The following is a 19,565-nucleotide window of genomic DNA, read 5'->3' as shown; positions in this document are numbered from 1 at the left end:
CTCATTGGCTCAATTCCTCCTAATTGAAAAAGCACTTCAAAAAAATTAAACTTCATTTTTCTTATAATGCTTGAATTTTACATAAAGGATAAAGCTTTACTTTATATTAATTTCTTACTATATATTGATTCAAAATATATTACTATTCATATTTTCACATCTTACGTTCTTGTTTACTTATTTATTCTCAATATATAATGAAAATACTTGATTCGTTGAAAATATATAGAATTTATATATAAACTGAAAAATTATTTGGTTGACCAGACAGTCCAATCAACTTAATCTAAAAAATATGGAAACCATGATTGAGAAGAGAGCATTATCCAATCCAGAAATCCAAAAGTGAGGTAGAATTTCCACTTGCTGATTTGAGTTTTGAGTGAGGGTATTGTAGGGCTAAAACGGGAAACATGGGGAAAATGGTCGCCATTGGAGGGAGGTTCCGTGGCCTTGCGGGGGGGCGTGCTGAAAGGGGTTAATTAGGTTGCCATTAAAATAACATTTTGCGGGATGACTAAGTGGCTTCAATTATCCTTAACGACAAGGACAACGCACCAAATACAACTGAAAGGACACTGGTGGAGAATAAAGAGAAGAGCACTGTGCCATTAAAATACCATTTTGTCTTTCTTTTTCGTTGGAAGTGGGGTTAGGAGTTTAGGGCATATCCTCCCTTAAATTATGTGAATTCCTCGTCCCTCTTAATATTTGGTCAACTTCCTAATGGAACTAGGTTAATAAATGAAGTCATGGATCGAATATGTTTGACGTATTGTTCGAGGCTTGAATTAACACCGGCAATGAGAGTTTGGTTCAGGTATGCATCATCTGCACTGCTATAATTCTTTCTTGGCATGCTGCTATAATGGATTCTGAGTGTGATATCAGATTCATGTTTATGATGTTATTTCATCTCAAGGCTGAAGCACTTAAAAAGGATTTGGAAAAAGATTTTGATCTTTATATGCTCTCGACAGTGTACACCGATAAGGCACCTGCTTTAGGAATGGCTACTGCACTTTTTCTTCTTTTTTGTTCCATCATTGCAACACTTTTTCCCCTTTAATATATATATATATATATATGTATATATATAAAGCTTCGGCTAATGATTTTTACTAATGTAATATAATATTATGATTCATGGGTTGATTATTTTTGGATTAACCCAAATAGGTGATTTGATCCTTGATCTTATCAAAAGGAAACAAATGGGAAACCATGGACGAAAGTGGAGTTTGTGACAGTGTCTTTCAGAATATATATATATATATATATAACGAGAAGGGTAGGACATGCTAGTCCTAGTCAATAGTCTTCCTCATCGTTGCAGATGATGACAAATATATATATATATATATATATATATATATATATATAACGAGAAGGGTAGGACATGCTAGTCCTAGTTAATAGTCTTCCTCACCGTTGCAGATGATGACAAATATCTTTCTGCTAAGGGAGGTTGGGTTATCTTTCCATGATAATTAAACAAATATCAAGAGATTTGATGATAATGTCTTATTTAAATTAGTGCATGGTGATTTGCAAAAGGGATGCAAGGAATAGGTGCCAATTGTGTGCCTTCTGTATAAATTATTCTTCCTCCTAGTTGCAGAAAAGCTCTGCCACTACCTATGGATGTATATATGCATTTGTAGGGGCAACTTGCACGTAAGCATCAGAAAAACTTACTGGTTGCTTTCAACACAGCTTCATTACCGTTGATTCTATAACAAATTGGCATATACAGTCTACTACAACAATGAAACTAATCCTGCAGTAATGAATGCACAAAGATTCCTATTCTTGTCTAAAATTCAATATGCTGTTGAATCAATACCATCAATGATGAACATACATTTCAAACATTCAAAACATTGGACAAAAGTAAAACCCAATTACTTCCAACACACCATCTACATCAAAAACCAAGTGGGCATCCATCGAGTATCAAGATGACTATGAGGAGGAACCAACACTTATTGCTTTGTCACTTTCATGGCGCAGGCTGTTTTCTCTACTATAAGCAGCTTTTGCTCCCTGAGAAATTAGAAATGGAAGATAAATTCTGTGGTGAGTATGAGCCAAAAACATATATGAAAAAGAATTACTTATTCCGAGCACTCTGTGCCCATCACCTATGTCAATTTGAAACAGAACTCAAAATCAAGCTGAATTACAGCTCTTTGGAATGACTGTATGGCTCATTAATTTGTGGAAGGGACCGTCATACTCACTTGAAAAATTGCTCCAAGTTTTTTCAGTCCTTTTGCCCGTAAAACTAGAACATCCTTCGATACACTAGGGTCTTTAAGTACCTGGATAACAAACAGATTTAGATAATTTCCTCAAAATACAACTTGGTTCAACTGATCTACTATCTATCAATAAGTTAATTGGGCGATACACCCTAAACCCTTTAGTGAAGATAAAGTGAGTTTGAATAAAATTAGCAGGTCAAAATGCAATAAAGCTCAGTCACTTGGCATCTGTAGGAGAAAATAACTTTAGTTAATTTCTCAGTCACGCGCTATTAGCATGTCATATGTTGAATTTATTTAGGATACAAGATGAAACTTAAATGTACAGCAGATAAATGAGATAGCTGAAGTTCTGGAAAAGACCATAAACGCTGCAAAGCAACCCCAGAAAGATGCTTGGCAGCTCCTCTAAAAAGTTATAGAAGTGGGTTGGACCATTTAAGTACAGCATGGAAAAAAGAAGTCAATAACTTCATTGAGGACATCATCATAGCAATAGAAGGAAAAGGGGGAAAAAAATTGTGTATCCTAATTTTAAATGAATGTTATAGAAAGTCATTTGAAGCTGTGCAAACAAAGTAAATGCGGTTAACAGCACCTTCTCTATCTTTTAGTCTCAACATCATGTCAAATTATACAATTAGTGAAACCTACTCATACTTCTTGCTCATGATAATAGGTTCTATGAGATGGAATTAGTACCAAAGACCTCCATGTGATATTGGAGGAATCTATCCCAATAAAATTCATAACTAACAATTATCTTTTCCTACTTACACATCCACACACACAAAAGACACCACAAAGGAAGAAAATGTGTTAACTCACTGCTAAGCAGACATGAGATAAAGTTGACTCAATATCAACCACATTGATCTGCCAAAGGGATTGAAGCATGGCATCCTTCTTATCTTCCAGGGTTTTCAGTATGTTCTCTTCTTTGTTTTCTCCTTGGTGAGCTTTCTTCAGCTCATCTTGTATTTGAATTAAACTAACAGCACCTACAAGGAGATGAACGTGCTTGCTAGGTTCATTTGAAATTTTGAAGTTCAATTAACTTGGAAAGGTCTTGAAGGACATTAAATAATATCAAGATCTTTAACTGCAGAATGTTGTACCTGAAGCTGCCATAACTTGTGATTTTATACGGTGGCCTTTATCTCTCACCCATTCTGCTAAAAAGGGTACCTTCATAAACCGCTTGTCTTTTCCAAGTTCCCTCGCAGCTTTCCTCGTGTAAATGTATCCAATGGTATGTAGCATAGCCTCACCGAAAGCTGAAAGAGGTGGAAAATATAAATTAATGGCAATGATAATATTTAAGAAGAAAAATGAAGGTATTAGTTATTTAGCAGATTTCCTGGAAATGTTTTAAAGAGGTACCAAATTCCTGAACTACTTGTAGTCTTGTATGATAGACAGATAAATAGGTTATAAAAAAAAATGTTATACAAACATGCATGGTTTTTTGACCATTGATCTTAAACTATTACTACTATTGACTGGGAGTGGGCTGGACCAAGCCATATGCCTACTATAAACTTAACTGGAATTCAACAAGACTTTTTCGAACAGATTTTGAAAACTGACAGACCTTCTAATGAAAAATATTTGAGCAATATCAGCATCATAAAATATCAAAACATCAACTAGTTTTCCAAAAGGACTAAGGTAAATTTCCACAATAGAGATATCTAAGATATAAAGTATATATCCTTTCTGCTATTTTTAGTTGAGGACAACATAAGAAAAAGTTTACCGGCTTTTGAAAGTTGCCGTGCTTCTGAATTTGCCCATCTAATGAACTCATCAGTTTGACCTTCAACAAATGGCTGAAGGCGATTTTTCAGTATTGTGATGAGCTTTTCTTCCCTTTCTTTCTGAAGTGCCTGCATATAAGAAAGGGGCAAAAGGCAAAAACTTCACTATAATTGAAAGAAAACCTTTTTTTTTTTTTTTTTTTGGGGGGGGGGGGGGGGGGGGGGGGGGGTGTGGTTGGTTGGTGGTGGACTTCTGAAAAGAGTTTTACCTTCATCTTCTCCTGAATTCTCTGCATACGAGCTTCCTTATCTAGCGAATCATCTTCAATTTCCACAGATGACAAAGAAGCCAGTGCTAGTTGGCCAACATATTCTTCAAAGAATTCACTTCCAAAAAGCATCCCAAAGACAGCTGAAGGATCCAACATGGCGTCCCTGTCATCAAAAAGAGAGAAAAACACTAATCAAACACAAAGAAGGCATTAAAGCTTGCTGGCCATACCCAACAAGCACAACTTTCTAGCAAGTTTTGTCTAAACATAATTTTATGGATGAATTACCATAAGTATCTAATAATCTACTTTTCTTCTTTTCTTTTTCTCCCTTTATAGCTTTAGGTTGTTTTACAAGGTTTTATCTATGTCAGAGGTCAGATCTTGGAGAAATTGGAGATATGAATGCTCAACTAAGCTGAACCATAATTCTACCTTAATGCTGGCTGCATGAATTCTTTTAAACCATTACATTCTCAACTTTTTCAGGATTGTGCTACTTCTTTTGGAGTACATTGCATAAATTAAACAATTTGTTTCAGTAACTTTGTAGGTCACTCTTATCTTCTTCTGGATATTCTGTCCGGCTTTCACCTTATATAGCTCCAAACCATTTTTCCCTTCGATGAAGGGCTCTGCTCAAGACTTGAAAGTATTAACTTGCACTTGGCAGCCTTAGACGTTCACCATTGAACCAAATAATGATCCCATTTATTTTCCATTTTACATTCAAAATTTATTTCCCATAACCAATATTCAGTAGCCTACATCAAATGTAGCATTATAACTAAAACTAGCAGTCAAAATATGATTCAGATTCAACTAAACAGCTTTTTCATAATCTTCATAATATATCCATAAATGAACTCATCATTTAAAAATCTTGACATACAAAAATGGAAATGTTATTTAGGAATGCCAGCATATGTGCACAGATGTCCTCGTACTTTTCAAAACCATGTGCTCCTAAATCACCCTAAAGAATGTGAAGTAACTGGCAAAGTAAATAACTATGTTTTATGAGAACAGAACTAATCAAGATCAACTTATAGCATATAGACTTACGGTTGTACTCCTGCCTTTCCATGCTTGTCATAGGCTTCACGCTTTTCAGGATCACTTAGAACCTGATATGCTTCACCAAGTGCCTTCACATGTATCAAACAGTGCAAATAAGTACCAAATAGAGGAGTGCAAATGCAGATGATGAAATATGTTCTTCTTCATTATTTGGCTTTCAATATGACAATTAAGGCAACTCAAGAAACATGAAAGGCAATTTGAACGGAAGAAAGTAGTTAAAAACCAGTAGTAGAACTAAGGATTCAGTTCCTAACAGTGACCTCAGACTTTCCACTTAATTTTTCTTTTAGTACACTTCTCTATAAATCTACAAATTATATTTCAAGAACTTACAAACTAGCAGCACGCTGAAAATAAGAAAGTTCAAAAAGTGTTAAATTTGATAGCTTACCTGAAAATTTTGGGCGGCTTTTGGATCTCCAGGATTTTTATCAGGGTGAACTAGCCTTGCCTGAAATATACCACATAATAAAATCATATATGCCAAACATATATCGTTACCCAAATCTTGTTAAAATTTCAACAGACACCTATAAAATTGGTTTCCATCCAAAAAGAGCCAAATAAATAAGGCCAACCATATTAAACATAGAAGCATTTTTTATGATTACATATCCCAAAAGCAGAAAGGCTATACACCATGGTATCATTGAGAATGTTCATAAATACTTTCTAAAAACCAAGACAATTCTAATTCTTGTCAGACAGAGGAATAAAGTCTTTTCCCCTTCAGGTAAAGCTGCAATCTTAATGTGGTGTGGTTCTTAAATGATACATGTTTCCAAAAAAAAACCACAAATCTAAAGATAATAGAGGTACAACGAGAAGCTTACTTTGAGGTAATAAGCCTTCTTGATTTCGGCTGCGGATGCTTCAACATTGACACCCAATATATCATAATATGCAGTGTCTTTTACCATTGGTCTTCTCTTGGCACTGCTTTTACCATTAGAATTAGGCACACGAACACAACTAATTAGCCTCATGATAAAGAAAAGAACAAGAACAAAAGCAAGATAAAACTAATCACAAAATTCTCAAGACAGGAAAAGAAAAGGAAAGAAAATGTTACATATAAACAAAAAGGGTTCCACAGAAACTGACAATAAATGAATCTTTCAGCAACAGAAACTGAGAAAGGTTGAATTTTGATAGAAACTAAGACCCTATATGCTATAAAAATCAATTCAGATCTCTAAATTAATGTAACAACAATATGATGGGAGCTGTATGATAAGCAAGAAAACAAAAAGAAGAACCTTGAACTTACGTGCTATGGCAAGTGAGATGAACTGGCTAAGAAATGCTTCAAGATTTGTTAAAAATCAATATAAACCCGGATTTCATCGACCAAAAAACAAACACAGGAACCAAAGGGGAGATTTTTTTATATCGAGAATCTGACTCTTGAAGACAGATATAGAATTGATTACGTGGCGGTCGATGGGTGTTTGATCATTACACGTGCACAAACGTGTTAGCCAATAACATTTAAGGAGCGAACGCGACGACGCCGCGTGTCGTCGGAAACGACATTGCTTTGGAGAAACATGTGACGTTGTACTCTCTGTAAAGAGAAGCTCGAAAGGAAGCTTCCACCACCCATACGCGTCCTTCCTTCCTGTGGATGGCAGACCGACAATCAACTTGGAAGAGCTTCTGTTATATTACACTCGAAATTACTAATTCCGGAAATTTGCTTATATTCCATTTTCATGCTCTGAAATATCGTTCAAGTTTAATCGTGGGCCAAAATGGACCCCCTTCTTGGGTCCAGGCCCTGCTTTGTGCTTGGGTTCCCAGGAGCTTCTACCCAGCCTGATTAATAATTATGGGTCTTAACAAATATATCTGAGGCAGGCTCTGAATTTTATTGGGCCGTGGCTTCACCAAACGTCCCAAGTCCACCATTGACAACTTCTCTTTACATCAAGAAACCAATTATAAATTGGGCCAACCATGCAAGGCCCATGTCCAGATTTTCTCAGAGCAATTCTTGGGCCACGGCCTGTTGAAGGGCAACCCGACCCAGGATTAGATCTAAGACTCTGAAGACATGGCTGTCACTTGGTAATATTCAGCAGAAGCAGCTGGTTACGAGAAAAATTTCAGAATATCATTAAAAAAAAAATTATCTATTTTCAGATCTCTTTGATTATTATATGTACCCACATTCGTCTTTATGTACAAAACAGAGAGAAAAAGTGGATAAAGTGTATGTCGTTCTCATCTATTTATGAAATGTCGTTTCTGGGGGCGTTGCAATTAATTTTTGCTCGCCCAAGCATGAAAAAGACCAAGTTGTTGAACACTTGGTGAAATTAGAAGCCGTATGGCGAATGATTTACTTGATTAATTTAGGGAAAAAAGCATACATGCCATTGAAGAAGTAGGGTATAGTTTTCGCGTGTGATGGCTGGTGTAAAAGTTGCTTGCAAGTGGGCTTTCCTCCCTGAGAAAATGTGGAAAAAAATAGTACTCAAAGCAGTTGGGTACCTGGGAATCTTTGAATATCATCACATCTTTCTGTTTTATGTCTACATCAGAACTTGTGGATGTGCAGGATGCATTTTAGCTGGAGGATTGGGAGGTTCATGTTCTGTATTCAAATTTGGGGCCTAACTCTTTGAAAGACTAAGGGAATATTATCCATCTCAAGCACAATCAATATCTTTCGGATGCTTGATTGAAATTCGATTTTCCACTATAAGGCCACTAACAAGTTCATATTCCCAAAGCTAGATAAGGAAAATTGGAACATCGATGCATTAAGAGAAAAGAAAAGGAATTTCCTCTTTTGTCCTTTAACGTAACAAATTTAATGAATAGTGAAATAGTCAAAAAGGTATAAGATATATACAAATTAAAGTAACACCAAAAATTGTTACATTTGATTTTTAATTATTTATTTTGTAACTTTTGTTAGTAAAATGATCTTAATGATTTTTAATTATTAGCATTCCATCAACACCACCAACCACTTGCGGATTATTTTCATTCCATCAGTAACATCCATTGATGTTATACTCTCAACTAAATAATTGATATCTGATTAGCATTCAGTTGATAAATGCGGATGGAAAAACTCTCATTTTTAAAACCTTCTTTCTCTTTAGATTTACCAAATTAATTTGCAACAAATATATTAATTAATTAGATCAAAAGCAAGTTCTCTCTCTCTCTTGACCCTCGAGCTCTCTCTAACTCCTTATCTTTCTTAATGATATGCTTGATAATTTAATTAGGATGTCATTAACACCCACCGTTCATGCTCAACTAATAAGACATCATTCTCAATCAAAGCCCCTTCTTTTGTCGTTAACTTAATGCAATCAATTATAGTAAAAAATTTTAAAAGGGTCGACAAAGTCTTAGCTCACTACCTACCAAATATCAACTCCCTAACAAAGCTTTGATCCACATTAATTTTTTCAATTTAATACTTAAATCTCACCCACTAAACAAAACCAAGATCACCCAGACACTTTTTCCTCTGCTCATGTGAGCCATACAAAAACATGGCTGGCCACATGCTCTCAGCATCTAACTTAATGCCACCCCTTTCCCTTGAATTCTTCTTTATTATTATTATTTTTTTTAAGCATGCAACGAAATCCAAAAAGAAAAGGGCAAGGCAAGAGATTTCATCATCATTGTTCCCTCTTTAAAGCTACGGGTCTGTTCTAATATGCAAGTACAATAACACCTTTTTTTTTCTTTATTTAATTTCCTCTTTTTCTTTTTAGGTTTTAAGACTAGAAATGGGAACCACCCAGCCTACACTCACCGACTTTCTTATACTTTTTCTTTGCTTGTCAAGCATTTAGTGGAATAACTATGAAATAATGATGTTTACATCCATAATAAAATCACTTGTTGAGGTTCCATTGGAGCAAGAATGATAGATTAATTTAGGGTAGTCTCTTAATTAACCTTTCTTTCACCCAATTTCCGGCTGCTTTCCCTAATATGAAAGAACACAATAAGGAAGAAAGTTGATAATGTTTTAATGTGTTTGGTTCAGTGGTTATACATGAGAAAGTAAATGTGAAAAAGAAAATATAAAAATTAGGGTTTCTTTTCTTCTGTGTAAAGCTCTCTTTTTCTTTTTCTTTGATTTCCTTTTGGCAAAGTTAACTAAATATTTGTTGGGTATTTTGAAAAGAAAAGAAAAGAAAAAATATAGTGGGATGTTGAACTTTTTGTTTTGGGTAGGTTTTGTCAGTCATGGAAACCAAATATGGGGTGGGAATTTTCTTTCTCTTCTCCAAATTGTACGTACTAACACTGGATCATCCATCCATCCAAACAAGATTCTGCATACTAAATTTCTACGTTCTTTTGCTTTTGTACGAGAAAAGTTTCTCCAACCACCCAATGGTTGGTTTTCTCTTAGGCCACGTAAAATGTAATTTCACAGGAAAATATTAAATTACGTAGAATGTCTCATTATTGAAAACATGATCTTTACTTAACTAATTACAAATCAATTTATAACTAATCACATTTTGTTGGTATTCCGTCTTTACTTTTTTCTTTTATACTTTGAATCAAATCATTAGAATTTTATTGATGAAATTTCACCTGCAAGAATTATTCCGTTGATAATACCCTATAATTTTGTAGTATCTATTAATTAAGTCTTTGCTCTCTGCAGACAGGAGGGAGATTGGTCCCCAAAACATTGTTTATATATATAAGTACTCGATAGAACATTTATTTTATGTTCTCTTCTTAGTTAATCTATTTAAGAAGGTAAAATTGTAACAATAAAGTACTTTTTCATTTTTTTTTCTCCAATTGAAAAAATGAGTGTTACCCATTCACGGAATGAAATTCAACAAAAATCCTGTTTAGCTTAGTTTTTTTAAAAAACTTAAAAGCTATTATAATATGAAAAATAATAATTTTTAAAATTAAGTTAAAATTATTTAAATAAATAAATTATTTAAAAAAATAACTTATATAAGATCTAATTTTGATTAAAATTATCATAAAGAGTATTTAATAAATACTTATATATTAATCATGAATTTTTTTAGTTCACAATAAAAAAAGGTTAACTTTATTTTTTATTTAAAATAAATTTTTAAAAATATAAAAAATATTTTTATATAACATAAAATTTATAATTAATAATAAATAATAAAAAATGAATTTCACAAATAATTGATTAAAAGAGGATGTATTTTTTGAGAAAATAATGTTAAGATTATTTTCAATAGATTAGGACATTTTTTAAACAAAAAATTTTTTTTCAAAAAGTTGACGTGCATTTTTTTTTAAACTTATTTAATTTTTATTGGTAAGTACCAAGACTAATATAAAACCTTAGATTTTATGAATACAAGAAATGAAATAGCTAAAATAAAAGAACCGTCAATACTCCAAGGGCCTAGGCTTAGGGACACTTAAAACCATTAAAAAAAACCACCACTGCTAATATTCGGAATAACTCTTAATTAAGTTGACGTGTTTTTAAAAGAAAAGTTAAAAAAGTTTTTGAAGGAATTTTTTTTTTAGATTTTGTTTTTTAAAAAAATTATTTTTTAAGAGTTTTTTAAATTTTTATTTAATTCAATTTTTACTTTTAAAAAATAAATAAATTAAAAAAAATCAAATCAAACAAATACTAAATCATATGGATTATTACTTTTTTTTAAATACATGTACTATTTAATTGATATTTTTATTATCAAGTAATAGGTATTATGATAAATTGACATTAGAAAAAGTTCCAAAGCATGTGATTATTATGATTATTAATACTCCTTAAACTAAACTTTGACATAATTATTGTTAAATGTTTCTATTTAATTTCTTATTGAATTTTGACAAGTGTTAGGAGTAGCTCCTAAGTCCTACGCCAAGCCCACTCCACTGTGATTTGTCATGAGACAGAACTTGACACAAACGTGACAATGTCACTTTCAAGGGGCTGCTAAAAATATATTTCTCTTGTGGTTTTGTTTTGATTATTGACTGCCTAACATGGTACGGACACTAGCTAGCTACCCCTTGATGAAGAGATTAGGGCAAACAACTGCTTTAGTTTCACAAGTGCTTACGGAACCATGATTGAAGACAGGAGACTGTGACTGAAATCAGGACAACCTTTGTCCCTTGATTGCAATGTTTTTATGGAATTAAAAGGACAAATATGTAATGGTGAAGTGACCTTTGAAAAAGAGAGATGTTCAATTATTTTGTTTTGTTGGTTTTCAAGTTATACTTGTGAGATGGAATTGAAGTGCCAAAAGTTATGGGAATCTTAAGGAAATTAGAACCTCAATGTTTTTTTTTTTTTTTGCCTTCTCTCTATAAAAACAATATCAGGTTAATTGGAGCCCATTTGCCCAAGTTCCCCTCCTTTTGGCTTTTACTCCATTTTATATAAAGTGCTTAGCTCAAATTTCCTTTTTCGACCTGTTGGGGTGCTTAGTGGCTGTCTGTTTATACGAGTTAATAAGGACATACAGGCATCTATAGGAAATGAAAGAAAAGAGTTCCACTATGTTTTGTCCACAGTTTCAAAACAGAAACACTATTCTCCTCTCCTTTCTGTTTTTTTTTAATATAAGTCTCTAACAGTCCCCAACTTTTGCTCCATCTTCTTTTTTTCTACTTAGCAAGTTGCCCCATCAAGCATTGTGATACAGACAGAGAAAAGCTGTAATACAACTAAAACCCTGTTTTTTTTTTAAATAAAGAAAATAAAATTACGGATAGAAATTTTTATTACAATCAAATAATTCTCCACAAATATGACCGAATTCATCAAGCTTAATGAGACACGAGACAGATTGAAGCTGGATTTTCTGGGAAATCCAAACGGAACCCCATTGTTTATTTTGAGATTAGAACAGGGAAACCATGGAGAATTAATATATTAGACTCAATTGTAACTTCATTTTACAGTTATCATGTGCTTAAGTTCTGGCGCTGAAGACATTGTCCCCCTGCACGTGCGACTAGTTTTCAAGGAAAATGCAAGAGCACTCCCACTACAAACCTCTTAAGAAATCATTTCTCTTTTTCTTAACTTTTTCATCCCATTACTTTTTTATGTTTTTTGCTTCTTCCTTTAAATCCATCTTTCCATCACTCTTGTAGCTTTACCAGTGTAATTTTTGGTATTTAATCAGCTTTTATCCTTCTTTTTTTGTGTTCCAATCCGATGGGATGTCTCTTGTTTCTTTCCTTTGTTTCTCTTTCCACACGCATTGAACAATTCTGATCTCACGATGGCAATAAATGATTACTGTAGTATGTTTTCTAACTAGCCTTTCTGATTTGTAATTACTCTAAAATTTGATATTAAAAAACACAGGGGGTGAAATGAAGAATCAGTCAGCTCAACCTGTTATTTGGTTTACTTTGCATGTTGCTGCTGAGAACCATGTGCAGAAATAGTAGGTCCAGGAGCTGAAATTATTCCAAGTTAATTTGGTTGCGACCAGAAGTAGCTTTCTTCAAGGACATGAGACAGACATAACAGGGTGTACATGTTTGATTGTTCTCCTTGTTACAAAGGGTTACACCCGGCAACTGCATCTCGATCTCGCTCCCACAAGGGGGAAAACATGGTTCTTGTTATTTAGACCTTCATGCAATTTGCTCCTTTCAGGAGCTGTCAGTGCTACAGTTCATGGTCTTTTCTCTGATTCTCAATTGCCACTCTTAGGATAACAAGTGAGGTTGAGGTCATTTGAGCTTGGGAACAACCTAGCAAGTAATGCTAATTAAAGTACTTTTCCTCTTGAACATTTTGACAGATGGGAATTCTGACTACAATTGTTGTATGGTAAGGGTAAAGCAATTGGAGGATGAACTCAAATGGAAATTATCTCCTTGGAAATAATTAGAGCAGTTGAGATTACAACATTCTTAAAGCAAATGAAGAGTATTTACGGTTCAATTAATCAGAAAAAAACAAACGGGTCACCATCGACAAGTAGCGAAGTCTTTTCCGGTTCAAAGTTGTCAACTCCATTCAAGTAAAACAAGGACTGCTGCAGTTTTTTGGCTGTAAAATACCCTCAAACTGTTATCAGTACAAGAGAAAAGAAGCAAAACAAAAGTGTGGTCTTTGTCAAACATTATTATGCAGGAAGCCACCATTTTTAAGCCCTTTGATATTTGCAGGGGATCAGTCAAACAAAAGAATTGATGTCAACTCCAAGAGCTTTCACAGGAGAAGTTGAAACTACCCAAAACAAAAGCTTACTTCACATATATATTTTATTTTATACCAAAGCCCCATGTACATTCATTGGGCTTGCATCACACACTTATGATTCAATCCCATTTACATACCAAGGATTCAACAACCCAATAAGCACAGTCCAACTGTCCTACACATACCTTATTTCTCACCACTCCCTACTGATAAAACATTATCTTAAAAAAGACTCTGAACCAAAACAAAAAAGACTAAAAATTTAAGGACTCCTCAGCTCTCTTAATCTTTCCTCCCTTTTGACTGAACTCCAATAAGCTCATGGGATTAATACTGAAACATGTTATCTGCAGAGGCCATGATAGGCTGATTCAAGTAGGCCAAATTGAATGGGTTAAGGAAGCTGTCAGCAGGCTCAGCGAAAGCAAGGCTTGTTGCATCTTCAACACCAAAATTACTGCCATTGTTTGCATTCAAGAAACTGTTGATCTCATTCAAAGACTGCAATCTGTGGCTAAGCTCATTGGCTTGAGCTTTAAGCACTGAGTTCTCAGCCTCAACATTCAGGTAATGCTGGGTCGTGATGTTTATCCTTGTGATGATCTGATGATTCTCTTTCCGCAGCTGAGTTACCTGAGCCATGAGATCATCCAAATGCTTCTGCTTCCTCATCCTGGACCTCCTTGCTGACTCTCTGTTTGATATCATTCTCTTCCTTTTCCTTTCATCCATCAATGCCTGGAGGTCCTCCTCAGACCCTGAGTTTTGTAGCAACGTTGATGATCCCGAAGATGTGCCACTAGAGGAAGCCATGGAAATTGCAGATAACTTGGGCAGATTTTTTAATTTTTTTCAACGCAGAGAGAGTAAATCAAGAGAGAGATGATAATAGCAGGACCCAAACGACAATAAAAACACCCCTAATAAAGAAAAACAATGCAGATAGATAGTAGCAGTAGTACCAGTAGCAATTTTATTTATATATTATAGACTAAGTAGCAGAGATTAAAGCCAAAATCATGAAACGTAGTACAACCAGTAGAGAAAAACAACTGAGAAGGATTGAACAAGATGGGTCCTGCGAATGAATGTAGAATTTATCATAAACCCAGAAAGAAAGATTTCACTGAGAATTGGAGACATGAATCTCAAACATCAAGAACAAAAGATTGAGCATGAAGATATTGCTCTTAAAAAAACCTCTCCTTGGAAATAAAAACAAAAACTTTGGCTTGATGCTGCTTGAAACAGCCTCAAAAACACCAGCCCAGAATCTCCAGAAGAAAAATCAGATGATGGGTAACGGATTTTGAAACCCCAACAAACTTAACTTTGAGTTCTACAAGAAAAACCCAGAACTTGGTTTTGGATCAGAGGAAAGAACAGAAGAACAGCTTGAGTTCAAAGCTGGAACATTAGACACATATCTGAGAAAAAAAAATATCTATCAAAGAGGAATCCAGAAGAGATATGCTAAAGGACTGATAAGGAAAGGAAGGAAAAGGAGAAGAGTTACCTGAGTGAAATGAAGGCTAATTTATAGAAGAAAAAAAGACCAACAAGTTGATGAAAAATTGATTTAAAAAATAGGGAAAATGCAAAAAAGAAAAAAAAGGAAATCTTATATTGAGAAAATTAGCAAAAATAAAGTTAAGGGGAGAGAATAAAAGAGGTTTGGAATCTCCTCTGAGAGAACAAAGTTTGTTGAAAAAAGTTGATGGGACATGTGAGGTGGGGGAGAGACAGAGAGAGAGATGGGTTCACACCTAGCCAGATCCAGCTGGGAACCAACTATCTCAGTTTACATCGTGGTGGGTAGCAGTAGGTAAATCCATCAAACTGATACTGTAAAGGTAGCAACATGTAAGTGCCACAAATTCAAGGTAGATAAATGATGGCTCACCCCAAAAAGAGAACAAGGAAAAACAAAAACTGAAATTGAAACTCTTGGGAAAAAATAGTAAATTTTTGAATTTCTAGTTGAAATTGTTGCCATTTATAAGATAAAATTGATTGGAAAGTCTAATTGATTATGTAATACATAGTTTCATGTGAATGATACCTTATAAAAGATTACTGTCCACATCAAAGAAAAAGGTTTTTTTTTTTTATGATTTAATAAAGAATGATATACATACATACATGATAAACCTGTGCTTTTCACCCATTGTTTGAGAATTTGCAATGGTGTGCCCAACTATTGATATTTTGTTTGAAGTAGACAAGGAGTAAGACAACAATTTTGTGCTAAAAACTATACTACCACTATTTATGTTCCAATTGCTTGTTGATTTTATCACCTATTTTTTAAAATTTTTTCTCAAATTTCTTACCTTCTCTTCTTTAGATTTTCTCATTGGTATCTAATATATATATATATATATATATATATATCACATCAAACATTTCAAAATAATAAATAAAATATTTAAACCTCACGTCAAATAAATAAAAAAATTTTAAATGCTGCTAATGATAATAGGTTAACATTTTTAATCTTATAATACTTGTACGTGCATGTAAAAATTTTATCTGATCTTGAACCATATATAATACTAACAAATGACTTTCTCAAATGTCACAAACCTTTAATCTACCAATTAATTTGAAAATAAAAAATTATAAACCATTTGGGCGCTGTTAAAATCAGGTGACTGAAAAACAAGTATTTGAATTGTTTTTTTTTTTTAAATATATAATAAAAGGGTTTTACTAGTCCTAGAGAAAAACAGGCCACGATGGCACACACTTCCCAAATGTTACCTATTTTTCACAAAAAGCCTGCACTAGCTGCAGCTGTCTTTTGCTCCATCGATGATGTTTCGACACGACACACTTAGGACAGTACCAAAATCTAGGGATGTAGCTCTGTCCGTTCATTTTTATTAAGTTTTAATTAATTTCATACGTACTGATTTTGGACTCTGAGCTTCCTACTTAAGCTCTTTAATATTCATTTGTACGACTAGTATAAAATTTGTCTAAACTACCCTTTGATTCCACATTACATGTTCAATGTTCATAGGGCAAATCCGTCTTCCAAAATATAGGCCGTTGAGATTCTCATCAGCCTTAGCGAAAACAGGAACGAAAAATTTAGAAAAGTGAGTTGGAAAAAAGTTGTGCTTATGATGAAATAATACTATATTTTAGCTTACAAGTTGGCAGCCAAAGCAGTAAACTTAGACAAGGAAATATGCTACTCACGAGATTTTCTGGCCCCAGAACTCCTCTTAGGGCGGTGCTGCTGCTGACTTTGGTAATTAAAGATAATGCAAGTACAAATCAATTATTCATCAAATGTTTAATAATCCTTGATGGAACAATTTGGCAAATTGCGAGTCAGTCTATTTATCTGGACTCTTGATTATATGATAAAATAAATAAGATTTATAGTCTTTCAACCGTTTATTCCGATTTTATAATTAATTATTTAATTAAATTATGAGATTTTTTTTAAAATTTTAAAATTAAATAAAATACCAAACATTCCATACTGATCGATATGAAATAATTTCTTTTTATTATTACTTAATTCGTTCAGATAATTAAGTAATTGGTGTTTTTTTTATTCATATGTCTGAAATGTCATTATCTTCTGCGCAAGGTCCAAGTTAACTTCGAGGTGAAGAAAACAATTAGTGGGCAGCCGGCCCAAATACGAAAATGAAAGCACTGGGTCTTTAATGCCAAAATTCGTTGGTTTTAGACAGATTGGGTCAGCTCCCTAAGTTCAGTTGATAGACTGCTTTTGTTTTTTTTTTTTATTTACCCTTTTTTTTCTTTATTTCTTTCTTCTTTTTTCCTCTCCCCTCGTGCAAATTCGCTAGAATTTGCCCAGGTCAAAATTCACGTGTATCAGGCATATATCAATTCCTAATGACAATATGTTGACTGTTATTGTCTTCATGCAATGAAACTAATTGAATATAGCATTTAAAAATGCTTCCATCTACTTTTGACCTTCAAAAGTGTTTTGTTCAATATAAAGATAACCTATTTTTTTCTTTTTGGTTGCTTCTCTTTTTCATGCATTAATTACATAGTATTAACATGAAATACATATTTGAAAGAAAGGGAGCAAGCTTTCCTAAGTGAAACCATTTGACTGAAAAACGAAAGGAATGAAGAAGAGGTTGGACTGTTGGAGGAGCAAGGTTTAGTTTATCTGGGCTTGTGCAAGTTTAGAGACCCAAATGGGAGGAAGATCCAGATTCGGGTTTGTCACTAACTTTTCAACTGGACTGAGCCCAAGGCATTCTCAAAGACACCAAACTGACAATGCTTGCCCTACTAGTACGAAGCCCATTCCCGTGCTCCAAGCAGACACCAGATCAAGTGTAGCCCTGCATCCGTTCTGCGTCCAATGATAGGTTTTCCTACTTCTGAAATCACTAATGAATTTGCTTTTGACATGCATGGGGCGCAACTGGCACCCAATGCTTTCCCACTTGAGAAAGAGAGGTAGCTACTTGCACGGCTGCACCGATCCAATGATGCTTTGATTCTAATAATGAATTTGCTTTAGCATGCAAGGGGTTAATCCCATATCATTGTGAGCAAGATCAACACTCGTAATGATGCATTCATACTTTAGTTGCGAGTGTTTTGGATTTGGCCCCCCTTCTTTTTCGACATGGTACCTGTTCTTTGGTCGGCCTGCCCTTGTGATATAAAAATAAATAAATAACCCAATATTTTACCCTGTTTCGTTTCCACATACATAGCTTCTTTTTCCCTTTTCATCTGGTTTCTATTTGGTGTGGCTTGGATGGAATATGTTACCTGATTGCCTGGTGGATGTTTTAGAGATACTGATGTGTTGGAATGGAACATTGTCCTTTTGAAATTCTCTGGTATAGATTAAGTTTTCTTTTGTCAAGTTGCTCTAGTATTCTGCATATATTCACCTGGAAAAGTGTTTCACTCGTTGCAGCAACCATGTTTAGTCTTGGTATTTTCTGGCAACTAGAATAATAATAAATGCACCTTCATCTGCACATCCAGCAGTACCATCAATGCAGATACCAGTCGTATTAAGACTTAATTCGAATAAAAATGCAGCAGCTTTTGAATGAACAATAAACGTTTAGGCTTAGCCAATGGATGATGATAAAAATATTCACTAGCTTTTCTTCAGTGTTGGGTACAGCTACAAAGTTCTGGAAGAATGAGATAATCAATGGTGGAGTTAAAATTTCGTATTTGAGGTAAAAATAATATTTATAAAATAATTATATATTAAAAATTCAATATTAGATAAAAATATAAAATGACTTCAATAGAAAAAATTTATGTGAAAATTATATAAATAATTTCAAGTACTTGTTAAGTACAAAATAAAATATTTTTTAACAATTATTATATGTTAAGATTGAGTATTTTTAATTGAGCTCAATTGTCGTTTATAGAGTTAAAAAGATCTCTCACTAAATCAATGTTAAAGTCTCAAATGATATATTTTTCGATAAGAATGATCGATAAATTTTGAAAAAAATCATTCAATATCTTATTATGAGTTTTGTTCTTAATTAGTTTCATAGTAAAAAATACATATTTTGATATTACAGTGAAAATTGGATGAGTCAAGACAAGCATTAAAAATTTGTCAATGAGGAAGTAAATTTTTAAAATTCTTATCTTCTTTAATACTTGATATAGCTCAAAAAGTATAGATATATTATTTAAAACTCGATTATAAAAAATAATAATTTTAAATAGATCTAATTGATAACTTAAATACATTTTATTATTTAAATCATCAAGGTAATATTTATTTTCAATGTTACAAATACTTTGAACATCAAACTATTCAAATCATTTTGAGCGTCCAAAGATTTGTTAAGAATAAGTAACTCTACTACATTTTCATTAAATCCGAACTCCAATTCTTATAAAACAAAATCTATTAAAATTAATTATTGATTAATTGTTACAAGGCATCTCATAAAACAAAAAATTATTATAAAAGTAAAATTATAAAATTTCAAAAATATAAAAATAT

At 33.5% G+C, this 19,565-nt stretch overlaps 1 protein-coding gene and 1 pseudogene across 2 annotated transcripts; both read right to left on the bottom strand.

The window, feature by feature from the left end:
- Nucleotides 1-1,683: 1,683 nt before the first annotated feature.
- LOC110418235 (chaperone protein dnaJ 10-like) lies at nucleotides 1,684-7,032 on the bottom strand. Of its 2 annotated transcripts, XM_021430901.1 has the most exons (10): nucleotides 6,653-7,032; nucleotides 6,216-6,318; nucleotides 5,774-5,833; nucleotides 5,365-5,447; nucleotides 4,297-4,462; nucleotides 4,027-4,156; nucleotides 3,386-3,544; nucleotides 3,096-3,268; nucleotides 2,244-2,324; nucleotides 1,684-2,046 (listed from the first exon to the last, which is right to left on the bottom strand). In XM_021430901.1, the coding sequence occupies exons 2-10, from the start codon at nucleotides 6,300-6,302 to the stop codon at nucleotides 1,966-1,968; spliced, it is 1,020 nt and encodes a 339-aa protein (XP_021286576.1). In that variant the 5' UTR covers nucleotides 6,303-6,318; nucleotides 6,653-7,032; the 3' UTR covers nucleotides 1,684-1,965. The 2 variants fall into 2 exon arrangements, with proteins under 2 accessions (XP_021286576.1, XP_089639850.1); XM_089783724.1 differs by lacking the exon at nucleotides 6,653-7,032 and having other exon boundaries at nucleotides 6,216-6,383.
- A 6,557-nt stretch (nucleotides 7,033-13,589) lies between these two features.
- Nucleotides 13,590-15,135, bottom strand: LOC110418634 (bZIP transcription factor 44 pseudogene; annotated as a pseudogene).
- Nucleotides 15,136-19,565: the final 4,430 nt, after the last annotated feature.

This window comes from Theobroma umbraticum, unplaced genomic scaffold (genome assembly GCF_002168275.2).
Source record: "Theobroma umbraticum cultivar Fairchild unplaced genomic scaffold, ASM216827v3 scaffold_50.0, whole genome shotgun sequence".
Lineage (NCBI taxonomy): Eukaryota > Viridiplantae > Streptophyta > Magnoliopsida > Malvales > Malvaceae > Theobroma > Theobroma umbraticum.
This window is presented reverse-complemented; position numbering and strand designations above follow the sequence as displayed.